The sequence below is a fragment of the Toxorhynchites rutilus genome, chromosome 1, assembly GCF_029784135.1.
Source record: "Toxorhynchites rutilus septentrionalis strain SRP chromosome 1, ASM2978413v1, whole genome shotgun sequence".
In the NCBI taxonomy this organism is placed as follows: Eukaryota; Metazoa; Arthropoda; class Insecta; order Diptera; family Culicidae; genus Toxorhynchites; species Toxorhynchites rutilus.
In genome coordinates, this window is record NC_073744.1 from 23,542,617 (window position 1) to 23,560,962 (window position 18,346).

General features: G+C 37.0%; 2 protein-coding genes and 1 pseudogene across 2 annotated transcripts in view; 2 read left to right on the top strand and 1 right to left on the bottom strand.

The window, feature by feature from the left end:
• Positions 1-1,444: 1,444 nt before the first annotated feature.
• Positions 1,445-3,667, bottom strand: LOC129768660 (heat shock protein 70 A1-like). Its single transcript, XM_055770441.1, has one exon. It carries the CDS (start codon positions 3,515-3,517, stop codon positions 1,607-1,609), a length of 1,911 nt encoding a protein of 636 aa, XP_055626416.1. The 5' UTR covers positions 3,518-3,667; the 3' UTR covers positions 1,445-1,606.
• Positions 3,668-8,230: 4,563 nt separating this feature from the next.
• Positions 8,231-18,346, top strand: part of LOC129763542 (uncharacterized) — a 350,843-nt gene continuing 340,727 nt past the window's right edge. The window contains exon 1 of the mRNA XM_055762726.1: positions 8,231-8,957. The gene's annotated coding sequence lies outside the window, so the exon portion shown is untranslated. The remainder of the gene's footprint in view (positions 8,958-18,346) is intronic.
• LOC129763688 (U4 spliceosomal RNA) lies at positions 12,976-13,095 on the top strand (annotated as a pseudogene).

The following is an 18,346-nucleotide window of genomic DNA, read 5'->3' on the forward strand; positions in this document are numbered from 1 at the left end:
TCTATCTGATTTATCAATTGCTAGATATTAGCTTTCTTAGGTACACACTCGAATATCCTTTTAGTTTGCATTATCTTAAAGGGAAAGGACTATTATGTCCAACAGATTTTGTACAGTGTACCTCAGTCGAAAAGCCGATAAGGCAGTCAGGTTCTATTGTAACAAACAATATTGTTCTATTTAACAAATGTCTTTTGTTTACGTCTGGCATTTAAAAAGACGATTGAATAAAGAATTCTCTCTCTGTTTTTGGAAGCATAAGTGGACACTACTTATTATATTACTCCTAACGAAGGACATTTCAGTATAATATTGATTTGTTGATATTTTGAGTATAAAATAATAATTGTAAGGTTTTTGCAACATTGTAGAGCTAGTTTTTTTTTGTAATTCAAACATTCACGATTGGCAGACCAGACCAGAATCAGGACGATGGTTATAACTTTTTACCTTAAAGATATTTTCAACGGTATTGTTTTGAAGACCTATTTTGAATGAAAGAATATTTAAAAAGTGCTGACCAGTCCCTGTTTAAATAATTAAATCAAACCTTATGTCCCGTGTATCAAATTACACGAGAATGGGAAGGATAAGAGAATTAAACTTCAGAATCCCATATGGGAGTAGCTCAGATTATACTGATCGTGAGGTGGATAAATTCGGGTTTGTTCTGAGATATAGAAGATATTATTATTCAACAAAACTGTAGAAACGTTTCATAAAAAAGGATTCTATATATTTCTCACTATTCAAACGAGTAAGACAGAGCTAAGTACAAGAGTATGCAAGATTTCGATTATTAAACATAATAGTCATGTTTTATCTCTAGCGTAAAATTACATTCCTATATGTTCAACAACTACATTATTCCCGAGCAACCAAGTATTCCTTCTCATCTTTGAGCCAGCATTTGATTCAGCAAACTAATCATCGAGGTATAATCGCAAACTTGTCATTGTTTGTTTGTTTCTTTGTTTTTAAGAGGCTTTAAACTTTGCAGTTCATTCGCCTCTACTTGTCATTCGAAAACATACGATTAATTAAATGGAATATTATCTCATACGCTGTATTGATTTTACCTGCATAACGTTTAAACGTCCGAAATTATGCAACCGACACAACGTTCAAACACCCGACATTATGCAACCAACATGACTCTTATAAACGGGAATGAACACTTTCACTTCACGGAGTTCATTTTTACACGCAACTGTCCGTGACAATGATGATAGGCACAAAATATTAAGTGAAGTATAAGTGACGTGAAAGCGTTTGTGACAGTGATGTTCGTGATCAGGTCCTTAATGAAACCCGTGTTCCTACTGGAACAGGATAATTTGCTCGACTCGTCAGTGACTGGAGCTGAGACGAGACGAATTGCTCGATTTGTCATCTAAAATAGGGCCTTATGTTCGGATATACGGAGATTAGTGCAACTTGAATAGTAAATTGATATTTAATGGTTTATTTGTTTTCTAATTACATTTTTAAATTCTACTTCTCAATAACATTACTGTAAATAGGAACTATCATGTTCGAGATCAAATGGAAAAATCGGCTTCGATAAACAAAAGATACAATGCATATAACTAGTTTTGGAATCAATTTAATCGACTTCCTCCACAGTAGGACCCGCTCGGCCTCCAAATCCTCCAGCTTGTTGTCCACAGCTAGCTCCATCAACAGCTGCACCCTGATGTAATCGTGTCATAATGGGACTGCATACTCTGCTCAGTTCCTGCATTTTGTGATCATATTCATCCTTTTCCGCCATCGTGTTTCCATCCAGCCAGCGCAGTGTCTCATCGCATTTATCTTTCACTGTGTTCTTGTCCGATTCGTTCAGCTTTTCTCCAGCAGTGTCCAGCGATTGTTTCAACTGGAAGCAGTAACCTTCCAATTGATTCCTGGCCGAAATTCGTTCCCTCTGCTTCTCGTCCTCTTCGCGGTATTTCTCAGCATCAGAAACCATTTTATCAATTTCCGCTTGGCTCAATCGACTTTTGTCGTTTTTGATCGTTATGTTCTTCTCGTTTCCAGTGCTCTTCTCTTTGGCGGAGACGTTCAGGATACCGTTTGCATCAAGATCGAATGTGACTTCAATTTGTGGAACACCTCTCGGAGCCGGAGGAATTCCAGATAGATCAAACTGTCCAAGTAGGTTGTTGTCCTTGGTCATGGTTCGTTCCCCTTCGAATACCTGAATCGAGACACCTGGCTGGTTGTCGGAATAGGTGGAGAAAGTTTGTGTTTGTTTGCATGGAATTCTACTGTTGCGCTCAATCAGTTGAGACATCACTCCTCCGGCTGTTTCGATTCCAAGTGACAATGGGGCCATGTCAACCAATAGCACATCCTGAATCTTCTCGTCTTTATTTCCACTGAGAATGGCGGCTTGTACTGCGGCACCATAAGCAACGGCTTCGTCAGGATTGATCGACAGATTTAATGACTTTCCACAGAAGAAGTTCTGGAGAAGTGATTGCACTTTTGGAATTCGAGTTGAACCACCAACCAAAACGATATCGTCGATTGAACGTTTATCCATTTTGGCATCCGAAAGGGCCTTCTCAACTGGTTGTAGAGTAGCGCGGAACAAATCCGAACATAATTCCTCAAAACGAGCTCTGGAGATTTTGGTATAATAATCAATTCCATCCAATAGCGCATCAATTTCGACCGTTGCTTCGGTACTCGATGAAAGTGTGCGTTTGGCTCGTTCACACGCCGTTCTCAAACGCCTCAAAGCACGTGGATTCGTTGAAACATCCTTTTTGTATTTACGTTTGAATTCTTCCACAAAGTGTGATACCATTCGATTATCGAAATCTTCACCTCCCAAATGAGTATCTCCTGCAGTGGCTCGCACTTCAAACAGCGATCCCTCGTCAATGGTGAGAATCGACACGTCGAAAGTTCCGCCACCCAAATCGAAAATCAACACATTTCGTTCTCCTTTGAGATTTTTGTCCAAACCGTAAGCTAATGCAGCTGCCGTCGGTTCGTTAATGATTCTCATCACGTTGAGTCCCGCAATCGCTCCAGCATCTTTCGTCGCTTGGCGTTGAGAATCGTTGAAATAAGCCGGAACAGTAATAACTGCGTTCTTCACCATCTTTCCCAAATACGCCTCAGCAGTTTCCTTCATTTTAATCAACACCATCGAACTGATTTCCTGCGGAGCAAATCGTTTCCTTTCGCCTTTGAATTCAACTTCAATTTTTGGTTTGCTGCTGTCGTTCACAACTTTAAACGGCCAATGTTTCATATCCGCCTGAATCTTTGGATCGTCGAATTTACGGCCAATCAACCGCTTGGCATCGAAAACGGTGTTTTTGGGGTTCATCGCCACTTGGTTCTTTGCCGCATCACCAATTAGACGTTCTGTGTCCGAGAAAGCAACATAGCTGGGAGTGGTTCGATTACCCTGGTCGTTTGCGATGATTTCCACTTTACCATGCTGGAACACACCCACGCAAGAGTACGTAGTGCCCAGATCAATACCGATTGCAGACATTTTGCTTTTTTTAATTTGATTCTTCTGTTTCCACACTGAAATACACCTTTTCACTTGGTTTTGAAAATTTAATTTCCACCTTGGATTTGGTTTGATTCTCTCAAACTTTTCGTTCGATTAGCGCTTTGTTAATTTGTATCACTTGCTTGCTTGAATTGAACTGATGCAGCGTACTCGAATGGACCGTATATATGGGGAAAACGAGCAATTCTAGAAAATTCGAGCACGTGCACTGCTGTTCGAGCGCCTTGGTTTGTTTCTCGAATGTATTTCGATCTGCACCTTTCGGGAAGGTTCTTGTATTTACTGTCTCTTTCGAGCCGTATGATTCGAATCCCTCGGACAATACTAGAAGCATTTTTGGATTGGTGAGATGGCAGTGAGAGAGGAATATGCGAGAATGAAAAAAAGCGTAATGTTTTGCACACTGGTTTAAATTGTTGATATGTGACTCACATCACGAACATTACTGTCACAAACGGTTTTACGTCACTTACACTTCACTTAATTTTTTTGTGTCTATCATCATTGTCACGAGCAGTTGCGTGTAAGAATAAACTCCGTGAAATGAAAGAGTTCATTCCCTTTTATAAGAGACATGTCAGTTGCATAATTTCGGGCGTTTGAACGCTATGTCGGTTGCATAATTTCGGACGTTTGAACGTTATGTAGGAAATATTAATAAATGTATGAGATAGTATTCCATTTAATTGAACGTATGTTTTAGAATGACAAGTTTGCGATTATACCTCGATGATTAGGTATTTCAATGCCAACTATTCGAACTCATTCCATGAATCATTTGCTTGGTGCGTTAGTTTGCTGAATCAAACGCTGGCTCAAAGATGAGGAGGAATACTTGGTTGCTCTTGAATAATGTAGTTGTTGAACATATGGGAATGTAATTTTATTTCCTCTTTCTATAAATTACTCTAGAGATCAAGCATGACTATCATGAGTTTAATAATCGATATCTCGCATACTCTTGTACTCAGCTCTGTCTTACTCGTTTGAATAGTGAGAAGTGTTTAGTATAGATCAATGCTAGAATCATTTTTTATCAAATTTATCCATCTCATGATCAGTACAATCTGAGCTACTCCCATATGGGATTCTGAAGTTTAATCCTCTTATCCTTTTCATTCTCGTTTAATTTAATATACGGGAGCCAAAATCAGAAAATGATTCAGATTTTTTTTGGACGGATTACAAAGATATGGAAAAAGAACTTGGGGATAATTTTAAAATTATGAATTTAAAAGCTTTGCAATGATAGATTCATTTTTTGCTTATTTGGAACTTAAATATTCCTTCATTCAAAGTATGTCTTCAAAACAATATCGCTGAAAATATCTATTACGTATGAATAAAAGATCAAAGGCCTTATTCGATGTAACTATCGTCCTAAATCGGGTCTCGTCCACCAATTGCGAATGTTTGAGTTACAAAAACCAGCTCTGCAATGTTGGAAAGCATTACAGTTTTTATTTTATATTCAAAATATCAACAAATCAATATTATACATAATCAATCATAATTATCGTTTTGGGCCAGTGGCCTCCATTGCCCTTTTTTTGGGGTTGCAACTCTCCGTTAGTCTAATCCTTAAACTAGAAACAAAAAAATTCTATTCATTTAGGACAATCGAAATTAGACCTTTCGCCATATTTCAATCGGTCTACGGGAGCTACATTTTTAGTCCTCAATTACATCCCAAAGCGCATTTATGGAATCCAAATAAACAAATTTACGTCTCCTGGATACGGCAGGATTTCGTTCTAAAAATGCCACCAAGCGGGTAAATTGCTGTTTGTTTATCTTTTCTTTCTTAAAAAGCAAGACAAGATTCAAAATATTAGCAAAAAAGCTAAATAAATCCGAAATTAAACTTACTCAATTCCGCGTGACTAGCTTTCACCATCTAAAACACAAGTGACAAATATACTTGTTTTTCCCCGTGACGTGACAGTATCGGGGTATTCATAATAACGCCGAGTTCATCAAAGTTGTCACGACGGATGAACTCTTCCGGATTCTACACACACGGTGGCAGCCGTAATAACGTTGTATACAATTCACTTCGTTTTCACCGTGAAGTGACGTTCGTGATCAGGCCCTATATCAAGTTTCAAATTACCAAATATATCATGAAATAAAAGAGATGATTTTTGGACATTAAAATTTGATGCGGGGTGATTTGGTCCAGTGTGTGTTTCATCGAAAAAAATATACTTATGTTTATGTAACATTATCCTACAATGCTACAATCAGTAATAGTGACAGTAAAATTGCATTGAGACCATCTCGAATTCTGCATGGATCTTTTCACTGTTGTTCGAGCATTTTCAAAAACTTTCGATGCTTGATAAAAACAAAAAACGTTCTAGAATGCCTGCGTTGCTTTTTCAAGCTCCTCCTTCTTCCAATGTTGTCTGCTTATCCTCTTTTTGTAATCCAGTTGCATCTGGAATCAATTAGACCAAAGAAAAGCCTCAAACCTGTAGTATCAACTCACCACAGAAACGTGTCCATGTCACCCCAAACAACATGCAAAAATTAAAATGCAATTAATTCCATTAGTTGTTATCAAATTACAGTTTCGCTGTATCAAATTGTGAACAGAACTTTACTGCACAATACACGATAAGTTTGTTTAATCAGCGGGAAAAACTTTAAAACCACGATCGGAAAACTCACATGTTTCGACAATCAAAGTGCTTGCTGTGTTCATGCTACCGTTTCCCTCTACTTGTGAAATTTTATCAAAGCTTTTTTACGTTATGTACATACGGTTCAACAATAGAAGGAGATGACATTATAAAAAATCCAAGTTGAGCCGTACTTTTTGAGATAAAGGGGTGGTCCAAATCACCCCGTATGTCCAACTCACCTCGTGTTATCCTAATACCTCCCGTACTGAACTTACTGAAAACTTCGTTGTTTTAACGTAAAAATAAGATTAACAGGAGGGCAGGATGTGAAATGAGAACCTAAAAATCTAATGTGTATCGTAATAATGAAAAATTTCACAGAATAAATTAAAATAAATAATCTATTTTTGTTTAAAAAAGTATACTTTTTATAGCAGTTAAATATCTGTATTTAAAGATTTTCACTAATTTTTCGATGATTAATCGACTAAATTGTATGAAAACTTGTTTTAAAATGTCTCTTTCTTGCACCAATTATGGTAGTAAAGTGCTACATGGAAAACGAATCAATAGCAGTCAAATAATACTTCGGTATTATTTTTTCAAATAAAACAATCACTTTGAAGCCCCTATTGAGGTATTGTCCTAAAGTTTCAAAATATTCATGGGATTTCTTTCTGCGACACCCCGTTGCTTCAGAATCGATATCACCAGCAAGGTACCGATTTTTGGACAGCATCTTCGCATCCAGCTTCGCAACAGCATAATAATCATTATTCATGCACTCAAAAATGGGAAAAACATCTTCAAATATACCTTAAACAATAACCTAAATACCCGAACACTTCACTTTATTCCTAACATCCGAAAAAAAATCACGAAAAATTTTCGACGTTTTACAACCAGACGGCGCAGCGAGTAAAATGGGGATGTTTTGTTTTTTTTGTATGAAATTCGTTCAAATTTTGTAGACAAATCAGAATTTATCTTCAAATTTCTCGGTTTCATGTATTCTTTCCACGCTGAAAAGATTAGAAAATCATTTTACAATGTGCTATGTATATTACGAGGAATGGCTTGTTATAAGTATTGTAACATTATTTTTTTTCAACTAAGTAAACGATGAATAGGGTGTTTTGCGCTAAAAATACAACAAATCCTTCTCGTATCGACCCCTACATAATCAATGATATCAGCCAATTTGATATGATATCGATTTCATCGCAATTATCTATAGTATCAATAACCGGTATGCATTATCAAACCTATAATTTTCGAAGACTATCTATGACTTTGGTCAAATCGCGTGTTGAAACCATCGTAAATAAATTTACAAAACTCCAACTTTCTTACCATATACTGACGACATTCAATGGCTGAAATGAATCTAAATTGAAATAAAATGAATAATCACCACCGAATCTTGCCTTTCAGTGCGTAAAATAAACAAACACCCTCACTTTTGTGGTTCTGAGCTCTAGTGTAGATGTCACATGGGCTGATTCAGCTTTGCGTAAATTCGTCAATAGTAAAACGTGTTCAAACAAACATTTTAACAACCTATTCCAACAATTTTTTTTATAGTTTTTGAAAGTTTGAAATTACTTTTCGATGCATCCCTTGTTATACATCCTAGAAGTCATAAATTTTGCAATAAATAAATGGTACAATATTGCTAACGCTTCAATATGTTTAATCAGCTTCAGGATTGAAGCTGGCAGTTATCGGAATTATGGTAACACTTTCCTTATATCATATTTTGGCGAGAGAAAATTCACTCGCTTCTCTCTCACTCGAGGACCCAAACACATACACACGGTAACCAATCCTGACCTTTCCCACTTCCAGCCACCCCCAGCATAACTAACCCGGTCTTGGGGTAAAAGTTCATTCATTTTCCACCCGTATAGCGACACGTGGTGGGTGAAGTTGAACAACGCAGGAGGGAAAAATTCACCCGAACAGTGCCGGAAATACTCGCGCCCGCTCGGGCGCACATCGAAGGACAACATCAGGTCAGCTGTGAGCTTCATCTGCCACTTTTCAGTATCGTCGTGAGTCCTAAACCAGTGGGGTCGTCAACAATCGGGTCTTACCAAGTGGAGCTGCTGCCACCGTTGGTGATTTTTGTCTTCGCAGGGAAGGATGAGTCTAATCAAGTTCGGACACTAAACTCCCCCTGCCGTCGGATGTGCTCCTATTTCTTCACGTCTTCTCTAGTGAAACATGTAAACTTCTCAAAGAACTGTCTTTGTATCTGACGGTTCGCACGGGAACATCTCGTGCCATCGTTACTTGACAAAGGTTCCGGCTATCGGAAGGAACGACGGATTACACTTGTTCCGAGCGATTTTGATACTACAGTGAAGAAAGTTTGTGTATTGAAAAAGCTGCGTGGAAAAGTGGAGGACAAATTTGTGTGTTTGTTTTTCAGACGACCCTTTTTTTTGTACGCGGCTCCGGAACGCGACCCACGACCCATGTGTGTGCGGATCAGCGTGGTAATGGTGTTCTATAATTTTCTGTGCGAAATGATAAGGCGCTGTCAAGTGGAAAATTAAGCAAGAATGATACGGTAAAATTTACGACCGTTTGGTGATATGAGCAGTTGAGTTGAGTTGAGTTGAGAGTGTTTCAGCCGGGCCATATGGTGCATGATGGCGAATTTTTGTGAACTATGTGCCGATATTTAGTGACCTGTGCTGCTGTGAAGGGCCGCAGAGCTTGGCTGATGCCCGGGGGTGTTTGTCTGTAACTGATTCGAGCCGTGGATAAATAGTGGAACATTGGTAGGAAACTGCTTCAAGGATTTCTGGGATGGAATTTGACTGTTTGATGATGATAATTATAAGTGGATATAATGTATAAAATTTATATCACGAAGATTGAGCAAATGCTGAAATTGGAAAATGTAAATCTTATTATATCATTGGCATTACATCAGTCATCACAAAGTTGCATTATTTTAATGTAGGCTATAGAATTATTTTTTGCAAAAAATGTACGTCAGTTGCGTTTTGTACAACATGGATACATTCAGTATGACAATAATAATCCATTAATGATTTTTTGTGTGTCGTTTCCCAAAGAAAACTCTCCACCGAAATAGAAAGTTGACGTCTTAGGCAGAAGTCCATATTTTGAAATTTACTTAAACATTGGTGAATACACTATGTCGCTATCTAGACTTTTCACAAGATTAGGATTAGTTGTTTTTTTTCAAAGAAACCATGGAAAAGTTGTTGTAGCCCACCCTTCGGTGTGTGAATGACTTGTATGTTATTGTATGGGCTATTCACATATTTTTTTCAGAATTAAAAAAATACGTTTTGAGAAAAATGAATTTCTTTAATATTAAATTTCTTCTAAATGAATTTAAAATATTTTTTCAGGGATATTTTCATGTGTTTAACACGTTAAGTGCCATGCCTGAACGGAAAGCTCACTGTTAGTCACTGGTGACTGACAGTATAAAACAGCGGTGGCCAGGTATAGACACGGTGCGGGCCACATTAGAGTTTTTGTTATAGTCGCGGGCCGCTATGATTTTTTTCTTACTACTTTTCATTATGAAATGTGAAATATACGGTACTTTTTTGACTTACTTTTTATTCTAAATTAGAGAGAATTCAATTCTACACTTGTAAAACTCATAACTCGAGAACAAAATTAGATAAAAACCGAAAACTTTTATTGAAGGTATAAAAGTATCCAGAATTAACATTTTCGCTTCTTCACGCACAGTCGAAAACACTAAGGTTAATCGTCAATCGCTGCAGCTTCTCGATAGAATTCTTCAACGATTGGTAATTCAAATGAGAGCGTCCACACAGGCACGTAATTTGGGGAGATGAAGTCTGGCAGGTTTGTTGCCAGTCTCGTTTTTTAACCATTCCAGTAATTTTTTGCATCGTTCCAAACAAATTCGCTTCAATCTGGCCGTCAATAAATGACTCACACATCGATGTACGCATCAATTAATTTCGACTGATAGACACTTTTGTTTCCGAAGAGGATTGCGTTGAACGCGTTCATGAAAACGTAGATAACATTGTACAGCCTACCGACCTCGGACTTCCCTTTATGGGCCTATCGCCCACAACAGCTGTTTCTTTGTACTGTTGTAGTGTACGGAACACGAATCGTTCATCGATAGGAAACGGTTTGAGCAGCTCGTAGATCTGTTTTGCCGGTTTCCCGCATTCAAATAACGTGACAGTTGCCACATGCGTCACGTATAGACAGAACTTTATCGTTGCTAGGAAACAGGAAAAGTATCGATGGGACCACGAAACTTGGTGAGAGAGAAGTTCAACACTGTTTCGATTTCACTCGAACTCCTTTTCTTGAGCCATTTTATCTAAATCAGCTTTAATGTGAGAGATAGCGACGCGAAGCGTGTCTTCCACACGACTTTCAGCGATTTTGTTCCTTGACTTTGATTTTAATTCTTTCATAACTAAAATAATTGCTCACAAATATTTGCGGATTCAGTAGTAAATGTAAAAGTAATAAAATGAGCATGTTTAATTAACTGGAAATCGCGCTTCTGGAACATATCTGGAATAGGAATCCAAGACATCATGGTTTTGAAAAACTGAATGGGGTAGAGAAAATTGAAGAATTATTCCATGGGCTTTGAATCACCAATATCTGCGAGAAAAAATAATCGACTGGACTTACACAAAGCAAATGTCAAAATTCATGAAATGGGTACAGTCGTAATTGTTCGGATCGTTGACGTTTACTCGCCAGCGAGTAACTGACAACGTATAAACCCGGTTTTACTGCCGTTACTTGCATGAATTTATGTGAGTGTGAGCAGACCAGAACCAAAAACGTGAAAAAGTCTTTTGAGTGCTAACGAGAACGATTGTCAGAAGATTAAATTAGCACGAAAAAACCAAAAAGAAAACAGAAAAAGATTAGTTTGAATACACACGATTAACAAGAATTACTCGCAAAGTTATTTCTAATCAATTGTATGGAAGAATTTTCAACTATATTCATAATTTCGTTCATGTGAATTTTTTAAAATCAGGCCGCGGTCCGCATAAACAACGCCGGAGGGCCGCTGGATGGCCACCAGTGGTATAAAATATTATAGGAAAACTTTAATGATTTTAATTAACATGTTGAGTGTCATGTCAGTCATCGGTAACTGACATTGAGCTTTCCGTTCCAGTCGTGGCAGCAGGGATGCCAGGTGATTTTTTCGAATGTCTTCACATGGTACGTAAAAATCTCTTCAAATGTCTCCACAGTCATATTGAAAAAACTAAAATTCATAGCCTACATTTGGATAAATTTTGATAGCTTATACAATGTTTATATTAATTGACATTGTTATATATCGCATTTCACTAAACCTGTCTTGAGGTTATGAAGTTTATTTCAATAAATATGAACAAAGAATATATTTCACAACTGCGAACTAAATTTCATGAGTTTAGAAATAATAACTACCCAGCAAACATTAAATCGCATAACAAGCGTATATATAACATCTTATGCCTTAAAATTTGGTTGGTATAAAATGCGCCTAACTGGCATCTGCATGCAAAAGTGGAAGCCATATACATACATGGCAAATGATTACCGAATTTTTTTGGATGAATATGCAATTTTGACCGACTATAATAGCGATTATGTTGAAATTGAATTGCGATCTAATTTGAATATATTCATGAATTGTCAAAGCACCAAATACGACTTTTGCCATTCTCATATACGATTTATTACAGGCATAGAAATAAAAAACAAATAGCGCAAAATATTTTCGTGAAATGTTTATTATAGCCTCACGAATCGCCATTTTTATATATGAGTATTTATGTTTGTAGAAATAATAATTATTTGATTGACTTGTGTTGGGAGTGGAATATGAATGTTTAACACAGATTGATGTTTGGTGAAAACTGCTGCGATGTGGGTTCGAACTGCGGTCGTCTGGATTATTATCCACCAGCTATCTCGCGCGGCTATCTGAAATTTAATGCAACAGCAGTTAAAACTTTCGAGTGCATCAGCATTTCATTGACATTTCAATATGATGTAATATGTTCATTATTAGGATCTAATATGATTTACTGTTTCATGATTTTTTTCAGCATGCAACACGATTTACTACAGTACTGAATTGATTTAAATCATACGCTTATACGACACACAAACTGCATCAGGGTAATATACGCATATGATGCGGATTAAATATATTTTACGACAATGTACATCATAAAATTGATGTTTATTATACCGAATTGCGACTTAATTTGATAATGGTATATAAAATCGAGTTTTTTTGCATTTTATGCGATTTCAAATATACACGATACATACTTTGATTGATATTATATGCGATTATGATTTATCCGAAGTTCTTGTAATACTTGGCACGTGCAAAATTATACGATTTAATGTTTGCTGGGTAGCCTGATATACCGTTGATTGAGTGAATATCGCCCCGGTTTTCCAAAAAAAACGGAACTGTGAAAACTCAATTTGTTTATTCAGTTTTAAAGTTTTGGTTGTAGCCCAAACCATATCCATAAAACAGATTATTGAAACGGTGTTTAACCGAAATATCTTCGTTTTGTGAAGTGGTCGTTTGAAAGATCTAGGTTTTTCTATTGTATAATATAGGTCCAAATAAATAAAAATACAATGTCACAATCATTCAAATTTTCTAGTGCAAATGAACTAATGTCTAGAGACATTAGAAGTCACTCGTTGTTGAATTCATTCTATACACTTGTGGATTTTTTGCTTGGAAAAGTTTGAAAAAAGCTAGTGAATGACTTCGAGACTAGCTTTGCGCAGTGGCGATATCATAACCATTGAGGTTTATCCGAGGTGTGATTATTGCTAGTTCAACACTAACAAAAACCCGAGGCAAAAGTCTCTGTTGATTACTGAAAACAAAAGTAAACAAGTGACACTGATAAAAAAGCGATCGAATGACACTGATACAAAAGCCCTACTTCTTTTGACGATCTTTCCGGCCAATAGTTAGAAATTTATGAAAATAATATCTCTCAAAAATTCACATACACTATCATACTGAAATGTCTTCACATATTTCATAATATCTTCAAAATGAAGACATATCTTCAAACCTGGCATCCCTGCGTGTCAGTCACCGGTGACTGACAGTATAAAATATGATAATAAAGGAATAAAGGAATAAAGGTAAAAAGACGGGTGGGTAATGTCGGGGACATAACCGGAGCGACGTAGGACTATACAAAGGGGACAGCTTTTGTTAAATATATATTTTAAATATATTGTTTTATTTTCTTCTCCTACGTGATTACCTACCTATCTACCTGAAAAATGGATTAGTTTACTGTTTACTCTTTATGAACTTTATGAAACTTGTCCTCCTTTGTTACGTCCACGATGCCGATGCCGATACCACACGGGTTTACGGTTTGAAAGAAAATAAGATATTTTTTTGGGGTCCGCGTGTTTTATACTCTAGCGGTATACACTCACAGGATAGAGACAAATCGGCAGACTCAGCCAGAGGGACGAGTCCAACGAGACGAGCGAATGAGCGTTCAAAGGGTGCGATGGCAAAAAAATACATTCATTACGATTTGTTCGCTCGTTGGATTCACATGCAGGCTTTTTTTTTTTTTTTTATCTTCGCTTATTTTTCGTCGGCCTATTTCCGCCACTTTAGTGCCAATCACCGACATCAGGGAGGCGACTCCACCTGTTCCTACCTATCAGACTCAACAACTCATGAGCCGGGCCAACTTCTTTTACTTCCGCTCCGAAGGAAGACGTAACCAGAGATTTTTCGCCTCAGAAAATCCCAACGACGCCAGCTGGGATTGAACCCAGGCCGATCGGATTGTGAGGCTGTTACGCTAACCATACAACCACTGGCGCCGTCACATGCAGGCTAAAAAGGGTCCTTTTCAGGATCACAAAATTATCTTCAATCTAAAGAGTTTATTGTTTTGTTATCACTCGATATCCCCATCTTGTTCGGCTAAACCATTCTGTTTAGCGATTGCATTTGCCACTCGCCACAGCTTTCACAGTTGGAAAATTTCTTCCCATCCAGCTTTGTGACATGTTGTACAGTAAATTACATTCAATGCGACGTGCCGAAGCGCCACTCAGTGTCGCATTGGAGGCGATTTTAACCTGTAACATTTGCGATGACAGTGGTACAGTGTCGACTTTCAATGTTGGGTCATAATTTGGATCTCTATGTTTACAAAAATGTCCAACTAAATAAGTCGCATTACATGTCCGTCCAATTAGCTAAATGTCGAACTAATAGTAAATTACTGTACTTTCAATCTGGAAACAATTTAAGAATTGGTGTAAATTGAATAATCAGGAAAGTCCCCAACTATCAATAAGCTCAGAACAACTGCCAAATTCACATACTCATCAGATCCTGGCAAACAAATTATGAAAAAATCAATTTGTGTTTTATTATTATTTTGGATAATGTTTTAGAAAGCATTGAACTGTATTTCCTAAACTCTTTTTTGGAAGGTTTAATGGCCCTGAAAAGCGCCTTGTTTTATGGAATGGTTCCAATTTAGAAAACTTATTACTCGTGGTTTTGAAAAAAACCATTTCGAACGCCCTTGATGCCGCCTTGTTCTGGATTTGCCACCAAAGCAGTTTGTATAAAGAACAAACTTTTTTCTTCTGTTACCTGATGCCGTTTTGCGATTGCGTTTGCCACTCGCCACTCGCTGCAACTGCCTGTTGTCTTGATGTCCACCGAACCGAATGCGGGTTTTCTTATCGTCACGAGCAGCTTTGCCAGCTAACTCGATCACTTCGGCGGCCGAAACTATATAACGCCGGCTTGGCCTAGCTACCCTTGCGGGAAACTCCAGACCAACACGGTTCGAGCGGGATTTTGCCTTTCCCTTCACTTTTCCTCCTTTGCCATGTCCAGACATGGTTGCTTGGGTTGGTTGTTGATGTGTTGTGATGCGAACTGATGTGGTGTACGGTTTGAATGAGAATGATCGTTACGGCAGCGGAGCGGGGATTTTTAAGCTGACTGGCTGGCTCGAGAATTACGCATGTGTGAGACTGCGACCAATGTTTCGTTCATTTTTTTCTTTTTCCTTTCCAATCGTGCTTCATTCTATTTCACTGCTGCTCTGGTTGCCCGTTTTGGTCGGTACGATTTGAGGAGCACAAAATGGACCAATCAAGAATGGGCACATAGTGCATTTTGACAATGCTTTATATTTCACAATTATTCAATTATTTATCTCAAGAAAAATGAAATGTTATTCGTTATGATAGATGCGTAGATATATTTCCTATCAATTGATGCAAAAACCTTTGCGATCTATTGAGAAATGCTCGAGTTATAAGCGTTCCAAATCTTGCATTTTTTCCTACTTGTTCAGTGCCTAGATTTCCATTTCACCCCCTATATCTTCCGGTTAGACGTAGTCCTACGTCAAAAATGAAAATTTATCCAAAAAACTTTAATGATTTTCATTGAAATCGGCTAGGAAAAACGGCTGAACGTATCGATATGAAACGTTCACAGATGTTTAGGGAATACAATAGGCTAAACATTTGTCTGGAAATATTAGAACTTACTACGATATTTGCAGAATTACAGTGGATTTTGTAAAGCACTATAAAAATCCGGTTTTTGGCACTTTTTTAAAATCGATGCAAAAAATTAAACTATTTTTTTCCGTCGAAGTAATAAATTATCTTTGCGCAGAATTTTTTGAAGTTTTTAAAACTGTCTTTCGATTTTCGGTGCGATGGTTTACTATTGAATTATTCATCATCAAAGACGAAGGGGTAATTTTTCATTCAAACTGAAATATATCTGTGTTGAAAGGTCCTACGGGAACGTTCTTGGAATCAAATGAAAGCTGGTAGATACGGTTTATTGGATTTGCTGTTGAGTTTGTTGGCAAAAAATTGTGTTGATGCAGAATATTCTTTTAAAGGACAAAGAAAAATCGATTTTTAATTTTCTTCCCGATATTGTTGCCCACTTCTCCTACACACACCAAGATAAAAATATGTACGTAAAATATTCTAATACCTGAATGTTATTGCTTCAAAATGATGTGCATTCCATCGATATGCGTTGATTTTTCACGAAGTTACAGCATGTTTCCGACTTCGCACTCTGTTCCTCTAATTTTTTTGTCGAGTGTATATGGGCTGAACAATATCGACAAGAAAACAAGTCGCAGGAAGTTCATAGAAATCCTTTTATATCATCTTCTCAAGCCCCATCAATAAAACAGGCATTAATGATTAGTTTACCAAGAACACAGAGACAAAGAATATTAGAAATATGAAAACATGAAACTCCAGAATCTCTATCATCTGGTAATTATCTAGAAGTTCGATATACATTCTTCTCTTCGAAAAAAGACCCGAAAAACAAACTACAACTGTATGAAATGTGAAAAATATGTTTGTCTCGAGCATGTAGTTATGGTATGTTCTTAATCCTACACTAATAAAACCACAATCAATTAATAAGTTTTTATGTTATTTTATAGCCCTCTATACTGTCATGAACTATGTTCAGGTGCTTACTTTCAATTAATAACAGGAAAAAAGTATAATTTCGTTATTTGAGTTAGAGTATCAAAAATTACTCTGTTGAGGAGGCTGAATAGAAGCATTAATTATCACTTTCGTATCCATTCAGTATCGCCTCCAGCGATTAATATTTGGTTCCTTCAGTGATGGAAATTCATGTTTTTCCATTGTTTGTGAAAAAAATCATAAAAACACCAGGAAGCATGAAATTATAAAGCAAACTCACAATATTTGGTAAGGAAGAAACGTTACATTCAAGTATACTGAAAATCACCGAACTCTAATAAAATTCAAGAATATAAATCGCTGGCAAATGTTACCAACAACAAATGTAATTATTCTTCATTTCCGCTCATTCTTCCGCTATCATCAGTCATCTTCGAACTTATCTGTAGCCACCTTCTATTAGCAGCTCTGATCTCAGCTCCCGGCAATGCTTTAATGCCCTCCAATCATAGGAATGAGGCTTATTTGAAGCTGAGGATAATAATATGATAGCAATGATTATTTTCGTCTGAACACCACACGACTAAGGAAATGCAAAAAGCAATGCGGAATGTAATTTTTCTTTTATGAAAAATAGAAGTTGGGAACGGCGTTTCGAAACAAGTACAAACTGCTGTGCATGTAATCATGTCAATGACAATCAGAATTTTGATGACTAATGAAATTTGTTTTGTTGTTGCCTTGTCTTGGGTAATATGTTGGGTAATTGGGTAATAGGTTGGGGAAAAAAGAAATCCATTATTTCAATGCTTCATTTAATGTGCTTAAGATTTGGGTCAAATATGCCTCGTTTTACTATAAAACTAATAGGAGTAAATTTCTTCGCTTTTTTTTGACGTAGAACTACGTCTTTTATTAAGGGTGCCAAATCAGAAAACCGATCACGTTTTTATGAAATAAAGTTAACGTTAATAACTATTTTTGCCACGAACGGATTTTGGCGATTTACATACCAAACGAATCGAAAACTCCCTAAGATTTGTTTGATATGCTATACATTACGATCCCCTGGTGTGTAAATGGTTTAAATTCATGAAAACTTAAAGCGTTTCCATTTCCCCATACATTTGTTCTGTCCATTTGTGTGCTTTCCCGAACAGAGCTGTCAATTCGCGTTGACAGCGGAATGGTGTCGACATCTGGATACAACATTAGTTTGTATGAGGCCAAATATTCTCTATTAGATTAGTCGGCCCTAAGGCAGTTTTAAATTGCTCAAATTTGTATGAAACATTTTTCTTGGCATTATTTACATACTAGAAGTACGTTGTTCAGATCCTGATTCGAACTATTTTCCATGAGTTTTCAGAGCGCTAATCTTTATCATGATGAAGCAATGCAACTCTTTTCGAGGTTGTTGAGATTAACAGGAAGAGTTTATTTCGTTTATTTAGTCACCAAGAAAGTAAATTTCGTTCTGCAATTTTATATGTGATTTGGTTTCGCTTGCCAGTAGCAAAACTTTCTCCACTAAGGATGACTGCTGCGCTTATCTCGATCATGAGAAAGTAATGCAACTTTTTCCGAGACCAGTAATATTAACAGAAGCGTTTCTTTTGAATTAATGTAAAATGATGAGAAGTGTTTCAAACCACCAATG

Bases quoted from the DNA above. Each gene is read 5' to 3' on its own strand.
- LOC129768660 (XM_055770441.1), bottom strand. From the start codon at position 3,517: ATGTCTGCAATCGGTATTGATCTGGGCACTACGTACTCTTGCGTGGGT.